The sequence below is a fragment of the Thermobia domestica genome, chromosome 1 (assembly GCF_964235325.1).
Source record: "Thermobia domestica chromosome 1, izTheDome1.hap1.1, whole genome shotgun sequence".
In the NCBI taxonomy this organism is placed as follows: domain Eukaryota; kingdom Metazoa; phylum Arthropoda; class Insecta; order Zygentoma; family Lepismatidae; genus Thermobia; species Thermobia domestica.
In genome coordinates, this window is record NC_137454.1 from 196,061,377 (window position 1) to 196,071,737 (window position 10,361).

Genomic DNA, 10,361 nt, shown 5'->3' on the forward strand with positions numbered 1-10,361 from the left:
GGCTTAGTCCTAGAAAGTTACAATCATGCCAAATTTCAACTTTACACGTCAACTGGCTGTACCCCTTTATTTTATGTCAGTTCATGTAGATAGCACAATCATAACAAAAAGCAAGAGTTAGTTTTCATACGAGTTCAGCGTTGAAAAACAGATTTTATCCTCTCTTACAACCGGAAAGTATAGACATACTACTTCCGGTTTCACTATTGAATTTTAGTAATATGTAATATGTAGTCTTAGAAAGTGAACCGAACTCACTGGTTTTATTTTATTATATTGCTCTTCTACATTGTAGTACGGATGATAATTGTGAAAGAGTAAAATACAACTAGAAATATCGTATATCACATGTTTTCTTATTAATAATGTCAATTGAATGGTTGACAAGGAAAACGATGTAACTAACGTTTTTTTTTTAAGCGAAACACTGGTAGACAAGAGATAATGTTGTTTTAGCAATAGAAGAAAGATAATAACTTCCTATGAAAATGGAATGTTGGTAGAATAACATTGAAAAATAATATAATGGTAATACATTTAGCTTAAACCTCTTTCAGATAAGTTTTGGAAATTTTCTCTGTCTTCCTGTAGAATTTGAGTTTTGGTAATTCCAACATTGTTCATGCCATCCATTCAATTCTCTTCTTTCTGTGAATATTAAATTTATTTGAGGAAATCCGTTCAGTTTCACATACTCTTATACTTCGTACCTTTTAACCATAAGTCTTGTGACTGTTGAGATATGTTTGTTCTTGTAAATGATAAGAAATATTAAGTTTGGGGGAATTGACACATTATCTAAAACAGAAGTTAGGCATCTGGGAAACCCTATCATTTATAGGTAAGACAATCAGTTTTTATTCTTTATCAATAACGTGATACTGATAAAAGCAAATTACTTGTTTAAGTTATCTTAAATCTGTTATTCTGAAAATAGATTATACAAAATAAGATTTTGTATATAAGTGCAGAACTTTGACTGAACTATCACATATCTCATAATACAACATCATGTTTCGTTTGACTCTATTCGCTGGCCTACTGGTGTGCGCTTTTGGTAAGAATGTCTTCAAAAACTCTAGAATATATTTAAGTTCTAAAACTTAAATTATTATTTTTTGAATGTTTCTAAGAAAAGAAAGATATGTGTTATAAAACAAAATACTTATACATATAAATATTTATAAAATTTCATTAATTGTGATTCTCTTTCTTCTCTGATTGTCTGAATTTTGAAATATACGACACCTCAGATCCAGGTGCGCTCCCAAATATTTTTGCTCGGAGCAGGTGGAAGTTTGAAAGAGTTAAAATACTACAATACATTATATCTATATGCTATTAAACTGGTCTTAATCTAAACCCGTAAAGACGATTTGCAATGGACAAATACTCATACATATATTTTCAGTAAAATGTTAGAACTAGACTGTTTTTGAGAAAAGAATAAAAATAAATATGAAATTTTAGATCGAGTCCTTCGGCTATATCAATAATTTCTTTGGTGAACAATTATTGTAAGAAAGTGTACAAATATGTGTCAACTTACGATGTTTCTTTGTTGGAGGTGTGGACATGGTAGACTCTTCCGTTGTTGTACAACTGTTCAGATTGATACCTGGCTGTGAAAATTCATCTTGAAACGAAAAACCTTTACTTGTTATTAATTTTGTCCTCAGTCATAAATTCCTACTCACTTCTAAAGGACAATTAATAAGTTTTCCTTGTTTTAATGTGAGTATCAATATATATTACAAAGTTTGTCGGTACTTTTTCGAAGGACCTAACCCCGTTTAAAGTAGAAACCTCTTACTACTGGATTCGTTGTATAGTATCAGACTCAAGCATTGTAAGAAGAATTTTAAAAATTAGGAAAGTATGAAGTCCATTTATAAAATCAGGAAACAACAATAAAAATGTAGCCTACGCTTATATGCATTAATAGTTAAGTAAAAATGCATTCAAATCTGATAGAAAGGATTAAATAAAATTAAATAGAGAAAGACTTGGAAGGACAATTTATTATTATTTACTATTAAATACTAAAAAAAATACTATTATGGTTTGCATGGTATAAAGCCCATTTACTGTGCTTCGAAGCATTGATATTTCCTACGTTAGAAATATAAACAAATATTTGTCTGATCTATTGACTTCCCGGTTTAGACATATGTAAAGTTTTTAACTTAATGAAAACAATCTAATTTATGCAACGACTAGCGATGAATGCAATCTGACTTATCTGATTTCAGCGACACCTAACTACAAATTTTTAGGAAGGAAGAATTTCTTCCCACATGGAAGGATTGTAGGAGGCAGCCTCGTTGCGCCTGGAGAATTTCCCTTCCAGGCAAGTATATATGCAGTAATTGATAATGAAATTGAATCGATAGAGTAACTTTCAGCAATAGATAAAAAGTAATAAAATAAAATAAAAGATTTTGCACATTTGAGAAAATGTATCGGATTGGTTAAAGAGTGTATTGTTTATTGTATCACATTCTGTAAAACTACTTATAAAAGTTCAGTTTTCATGGAAAGTGTTCTTATACACGTATTATATTATTTAGAGGTTGTGTTGAACATAATTATGTCATGAATATACCTATATTCAAAACTCCAAGAAAAGTTTGCTTAAAATAAATGTTATGATACAGTTTGAAATTGAATACTAGGAAGTGTAATTCACTAACTTTCAAATGTCAAGAAGAAATGTAAATGAGCGGGAGTTGATGGTAACACATTTAGTCCATACTATATGTAAAGTAATCCAGATGTTCATTTTACACATGGAAAAGAATTAATTATACAATACATTTAACATGTACAAAGAAGTTCTGAATAATTACTCATAGAAATTAGATTTTACTGCAATTTTGGAACTAATATTACTCCATGCCAATACGTCCTTAATTCGACTTCTTACAAGCCTAATTCTCGTCAGACCTCTACAAAATTCAAGACGTTTTGTAAGTGGATCTACTGTTTGTATTCTATTCATAATAGATACTATTTTCTCTCAATCTCACAGCTAATGTTTCCCCCTCCCAGGCCATATGTACTTTCAAAATGTAACACTCGAAGGCTGTGTATATCGGCATTGATACACATTGGTTTTCCTTTCTGGGCTCTATAAAGTTTTGAAACAAAAAGTAAGTGCGAACAGACACAACAACAGACTACCTTTCTCAAGGTCAACTTGGCCCGAGTGGGTAAATAACCTATGTAGTATAGTTTATCTCTCTCTCTCTCTCTTTGTATATCTATCTATCTATCTATCTCTCTCTCTCTCTCTCTCTCTCTCTCTCTATATATATATATATATATATATATATATATATATATATATATATATATATATATACACACGGCATATACGGCATTTCTTTACTTATCGTGGCCGTGGTGAATCTTGAAATAGAATATAGAAGTACGTATACAACATTTTCCAAACTGAAAATAAATAGCCCTAAAACTTGAAGAATATAGATATTAACGGAACAAATTTAGAATGTTTCCATTTAATTTAGGGGAGGTTTGTATTCAGGTCGTTTCACCTCCTGAAAATGATTCCAGTATTTAGCTAGATATCATTATTTGATTTCTTCTCCTTCCAAAATATCAAGTAAAGTAAATGAACTAAAAGTTACTAGCATCGTATTACGCTGCTTAGATTTATATTACCTTTTACTTATGAAGCTCTTTTGAAGAAAATTATAAAGATTAGTATTTACGTTCTGGTCTTTCTTTTCTCAGTAAAACGAAGAAACTACTGAAGTATGGATATTATTCCATGAAATTAAATATTCGTGAAATTATTACACTTTTTCATTTGATGGAAACCTTCGAGTATATTAATTATATTATTAATTTTTCCTCTTCTTCTTATTCAGATTCAGCCATTCAGTTATACATGAATCACCCATTTTCATAACAAATTACTAAGAGAAAATCAAACTCCTTGGTATAAAATAGAATAAAATTAAACAGCTAAAACATGAAAGTAAATAAAATATACTTGAATATCAATATACAATACTACGTGGTGCTGACATAAAAACTGTGCAGGTTCACTTTAGTGCAGCAGTACAAGTTAGCATGTGCTTTTAGAAAATAAGTATAGGTCAGTGAAGATTTTATAGAGCTTCCGGTATCATTCGATCATCAATCATTCAAAAGCTGTAAAAAATACATTAAACACAATAAATACATGTAGTTATATTTTTGCTGGAAATTAATTTCGCTTGAATGCAATTGATTGAGTTAAATTTTAAGTCTATTCAACAATGAAACTATATGACTGATTAGAATAGTAATTCTTACTAAGGAATCTACCCAGAGCAATCATCCAATGAAGAATTATCTCTTAATGATACTCACCTTGTCAATTATAACGAGTTAGTCAATAACCACAAAATGACGTTGTTATGGTGACAAACTACTAAGTATGAGTTTTTGTATTCCAGGCATCGGTCCAAGTTCTTGGAAGCCATATCTGTGGAGGAACCGTTATAAGTGAAAATTTTGTCGTCACTGCTGGACATTGTTCAGAGTAAGTTAACTTATTAACTATTGAAGAATGCTGTCAATAACAAGTAATATCATGCAGATAGTTACCCAAATAATGGAAATAAGTGTAATTTGTATCGCGTATGTTGTGATAGGTCGCCAAAATATTCAACCTGTTTCTCATAGCATTAACTTTTCTGCTTAGATAGAACAATGCTTTGTATTAAATACATTATTGTAACTTCTCTCGAATTAATTACAACCTTACTTTTATATAGGAAAAGTTACCTTCACCGTGCTTATCACTCTTTCCATTTTTCTTTCACTTTATTTACAATAAGATGTTCTTCTTTCTCCCCTCCAAATCTGAAAGTCGTAGTGAAACATTTTATAGCAACATTGTCACATTTTACAATTAGTACTCGTCCCTCTTTTCTTCTTAAGTCACGAACATCATTATTATTTAGATTCAAGTTCTTCTATTCAAACCAAATCAACAGTAAAATGCTTTATATTTATTGATATAATAGAATTACTATTTTCGTTACTCAATACTTTTTTTTAACTATTTTTTACAAAATGAGAAGAAGTGGTAAGGACAATGTCTTGAAAGTAGCAAACAAATTTCTCATCCCTCCATCATTTCTAGTTCTATTATTTTCTTATGTCTTATACATAAATTATTAATAAATACTTCATATCTTCATTCAATCTTACACTTTTACAATTTAAATATTTTTCTCTAATTCATTGTTATAACATTCCTGTAAATCAACAAATGTTGCATAAACATCTTTCTTTTCTCTGATTAAATTTCAAAAATCACTGGTAATAAAAAATAGCACATATACTCACATTCTACTCCAATTCCGAATTGTACCTTCTTCATTTGGGCAATCACATTAAATACTTTAGTATGAATAAAGAACATCATAATTAGAATAACATTCTTTTCCTGAAATAACAGTTCAATTTTAGAAAATATTTAAAATAATCTATACATTGAATCCTGCAAAGTGTATGTTAGCCATGTTTATTATATTCGCTGCGGGAAAAATACAGAAAATAAATTTGCAATATTATTGTATCTTACACAAATGTCAAAACTCATTTTATGTTTTTAACAGCTATAATGAGAGATATTACAATATTGTTGCTGGAATCACCAACTTGAACGAAGAAGGCCAGTCTCGAAGCGTAGCCGAAATTACTGTTCACCCAGATTACGATACTCTTTCGAATGGTATTCCGATCAACGACATTGCCGTATTCAGGGTAAGATATATTTCGTAAACTTTATATAGATCCAAAATAACACTTTGAACTCACCTAAATATAAACCTAAGTAGTGGAACCTTAAAACTTGAGGTAAACATTCATCAATATATTCGCTTCGAGTAAAACATTCTGGTATTTTAACTACATTTAACTTTAATTTTTAGTAATGAAAACATGTAGACGATTTTCCTGTATTTTTGAATCAATCACTAGTGAAATTATACAAGTTTGATATTTTAAAGTAAAATTTAAATTCCATTATATAGACAAATTTCCATATTTGTTATACCAAGAAAACACTTTATCTATTTTTTTTAAATAAACGCAGGTCAGCGAACCTTTCGACTTGAATGATAACCTTCAACCAGCTCAGCTTCCTTCATCTGGACAAGAGCTTGCACCAGGTACTGAGGTCACAATCACTGGATGGGGCGCAACAGAGGTGATATATATATATATCGACGGTGTTAAGGTAAAAGGTCGTAACCCTGAAATAATTGAAAATGTGGATTTTTATCTTATTCAGCTCACTATAGGTCAGGCCATAAGTGAGAAAAATATTGAAAGCTTGTGAGTACTATTAAGGGAAATAAACCACTTTTTATACTTGTGCTTTGCAAGGATGTAAGTGGAATGTAGAGATTTCTTTCTTTTTCTTTTTCTTTCTTTTCTTTTCTTTTCTTGCTCTTCTGAAAAAAGTTGGAAATGAGGCTTACGACGTTTTATCTTAAGACCGTAGGTATGATGATATCATTTATATAGTAAGACATTTATTAGAATCTATCTCTTATCTTATTGTACAGAATATATAAATGATTGGAGATACTTTCTCATATCACTTTAAAGATTTAAGTATGCAACCCAATACATTTCAAAACACAATATAATTCAAACAATTCTCTAGAGCACAAAATTTTGTTGTTTGTTCATTAAGATTTGTAATAACAAACTACGTAACTCTTCGAATGAAGTACCGTACTTGTTGATTACGATCAATGTACACACTTAATAATCATTAACACTGTTTCATATTACTTAAGAACGGATATATGTGCAGCAGTTTAAGAATTTTTCATGTTATATCTTACTTTTCATAAGAATTTATATTAATAGGGACAAAGAAAAAGAATTAAAATGTTGATTGATAGTGGTATTCTATTGTCTCAATTGATTATGCTTTATTAAAGTTATTTTCTCTTATTGCAGGAAGCTGGAGTTGGGTCTAATTACCTCTTGCAAGTCCAAGTTCCCATTGTAAGTGCTGAAGAGTGTGACGATGACTATGGAGCTTATGGTGGTGTTCCTGAAGGTCAGATCTGTGCTGGTGTTCCTGAAGGAGGAAAGGACTCCTGCCAAGTAAGTTTTAGATTTTTAATTTCGGAAACTAATCTTACATAATTAAGAGTAATGAAGTAGAATTTGTAGAAAATGCCTTCAAAATTATAAATTATTATAAATAAAACTGTGTTTACGACGTTATAATCGATGAAGCTCACGACTAATTTCAGACTATATAATTTGTTGCCGAAAATTTGACTGTACGACATCATCAAGTAAGAATATGAATTTTATTTCATACACATAAATAATTTGCATCTTTTATTCGCAATAACTCGTATTACACTATTCTTTGTTTCAGAATTTCATACGATTCGTTTGCTAAGTAGTAGGTCCACGTTCCACATAGCTTCGACGCTAAAAGGAACTTTAAATTCTAATCCAGCTAATAATCTAATTTTATCGGGGGTACGTGTTTATTGAACCTGTCATAAATATCTTTTAAGTTATTAAACTATGTGTTACCGCTTCTGCAGTACATTCTTAGCGTTATTTTTGAACATGAAAATACATGATGAAATACGGCCTTCAATGTATAACTATTTATGTGTTCAGTAAGTTATGATTCTGGCCTAGCTTTCAATATGTTTCATCTCCAGTCTATTTAATGCCTGAAGTGAATAATCTCATAATTATTTGTAATCAAATATTAAGGACAAAGATTTAATGGACTAACTTGGATAAATTGTTAAAGAATGGCTTGGATTAAATTATGAGGGCTTCCAACTTCTCTTGTTAATACATGTCGCAGTGTCACAGCAGTTCCTTCGTGTTGTTGTATCATTTGTGACTAAACTCCAATAAACTTCTATGTACTTCAATAAGTTAACCTTATATTGTAGGATATGCGGTTAATATATTTGATGTTACTAGTAAAATTTCTTAGTACTTTTGAACATTTAATTGCAAGTAGCTTGATGTGATTGCTATTACGACGAAGTGAAATTAGAACACTTTCGTACTACTCTTTAATGAAGAATATTGTAGAAAGTCCATTTTCCATTTACGTTTTACGTATTCTAAAATTAGTTATAAATATTAGTTATAAATATAATAAAGTCTATGAAACCGCTTACGTGGCTAGGAGTGATATTGTACAGTTATATTAGAAAAGTAAAGTAAAAATTGAAGTTAACTATAACTTGGGAATATGAAAAAACAAACGTCGCTCTAATTTTCCGAAAGAGAGAATGGATATTGATAAATTTGAGAACTCTTACGTATTGCTTTTTCTTAAATATACAATTAATTATCTATATATGTAACATATACACAATTTTTCTACATAATGCGAATTCTCTAAGACTTTGTGCAAAGCCATCACTGTTGTTAGAAGATGGTACCACCTCATCGACGCTATATGGTAACTCGCCTATTCGCCTGAACTATCGTTCGAGCTTACAGAAGCTTGTCTCCCTTGGTGTAGGTTGAGGGGTGTAATACTCGGTCTTCAAACCTCCATCTCTGTAGACCACATTTAAACTCATCTTTCAACGGAAAACTTTCACGAGATAAAGTACTGTCATAGTAGTGTAATACGACGATCTTCAGTCTCTTTCATACCGTCCGACCAGAGAAGTCGATTACTGGTCATTGTTCCTTCTTGGCGCAAACTGCTACCAGAGCGGACATATCTACACTGTATAGCCGGGAGACAAACAACTCATTTGTGGCCACATTTCTCAAGCACATATGTACACAAGACAGAATGAGAATTTAAGCCTGTGTTATTACTAAAGTCTAGATAATTTGTGACCCACTCGTATATCTATTAATCAATACGTACACACACACACACACACACACCTACACACACACTTATATATATATATATATATATATATATATATATATATATATACAAAAGGGCATATCTTACGAAAATCCAGAAGATTATCATCGCTTGCCATCGATGTGAGCACGGTGTGCCTTTTCAAGATTCTAAGATGTTCCGTTGAATTACAGGAACAGGAATCATCTAGAGCTACTCCTCCTGTCAAGCTTTCTAGAGGCCACGGATAGTAATGACTCGACGAGATGCAAGCGCTCTTTTCAGTATGTCAAACCCGCATAAATACATGGAACTGTGATTACGTAAATTCACTGGTATGGCCTCCAAGGGAATATCCTGGATGGCGGTGTCTGCCACCATCTGTTGCAGAAATCACTGTGTAGAAGGAAATGTATGTGATGAGGTCTTGACTTGACTTTTTGCATTTTTGTACAAATAGGAAAAATTGTTTGCATAAACTGGTCTGATGATATGTTGCTGATAAAATGTGGATATGATTTTGCAGTTTCAGGCACTTAGAGGCCTTTGACTTTCTCCTGCTGTTAGAATCATTCAGATTAGCCGATTTTCTGAGTGGGGTGAAGGTTTAATGTATTGGACACATATAAAGAGATCAACCCGATATGTATAGTGCTTTATGAGCTTAGAAGTATCTTACTGCATTTACTACAAAGTTAAGACAATTCAACCAGAAGGAAATATATCTGTAATTTTGAAAAGCAACTTCCAGGTTATATTGTTTATAAATTCGTACAACATTTCTTTCTCCTAGAGATCCATTTAAATAATGCAATTAAACGATAAACTAATAACACCGAAATCTATTTAAATTGAATACGTAACTAAGTAAAGTTTAACTAATTTTGGACGAATTCTGGAAAAACTGTATTTGACGTAGTGAAAAATATACTGAAGTTGGTATATCCTTACAGCATAAAATGGTACATCTTTCTTATTTCTTGTAAATTATTTCATATTATTTTACAATAACTTAATGCTATCTTCCTCACAGGGAGACAGTGGCGGTCCTCTTACTCAAGATGGTGTCCTATTGGGTGTTGTTTCCTGGGGCAATGGCTGTGCTGAAGCAGGATATCCAGGAGTCTACACTGATGTTGCTTATTTCATAGACTTCGTCAATGGTGTTATTGGATAAATTATACAGTGTAAATAACAATTTTAGTACAAATATGTATAATAAAAGCTATAATAACAAATATAATTTATTAAATAATATCATTTTTATTAGTTCCATTTATCATCACTGCACAATTTAAGGTTATATTTCTCAACAACCGATCTTTGCAACTTATATTATGAACTATTCCACACATATACTACAATCTGCTTGTGGAAATGGAAGCTAAGTGCATGGATTCATTGTGCTATCTTGTTCTATTTCCTAAAACTATCTTTGTTAAGTGGTGTTATTTATTGATATAGC

At 31.1% G+C, this 10,361-nt stretch overlaps 1 protein-coding gene across 1 annotated transcript; it reads left to right on the forward strand.

The window, feature by feature from the left end:
• Nucleotides 1–944: 944 nt before the first annotated feature.
• On the forward strand, nucleotides 945–10,139 carry LOC145692497 (trypsin 5G1-like). The gene is made up of 7 exons (XM_081767805.1): nucleotides 945–1,057; nucleotides 2,253–2,350; nucleotides 4,467–4,552; nucleotides 5,637–5,784; nucleotides 6,116–6,229; nucleotides 6,994–7,143; nucleotides 9,930–10,139. The coding sequence occupies exons 1-7, from the start codon at nucleotides 1,012–1,014 to the stop codon at nucleotides 10,071–10,073; spliced, it is 786 nt and encodes a 261-aa protein (XP_081623931.1). The 5' UTR covers nucleotides 945–1,011; the 3' UTR covers nucleotides 10,074–10,139.
• The last annotated feature ends 222 nt before the right edge of the window (nucleotides 10,140–10,361 follow it).

Coding starts and splice junctions, on each gene's coding strand:
- LOC145692497 (XM_081767805.1), top strand. CDS start 1,012: ATGTTTCGTTTGACTCTATTCGCTGGCCTACTGGTGTGCGCTTTTG. Junction 4,553..5,636: donor ACTGCTGGACATTGTTCAGA/GTAAGTTAACTT, acceptor TGTTTTTAACAG/CTATAATGAGAGATATTACA. Junction 7,144..9,929: donor GAGGAAAGGACTCCTGCCAA/GTAAGTTTTAGA, acceptor TCTTCCTCACAG/GGAGACAGTGGCGGTCCTCT.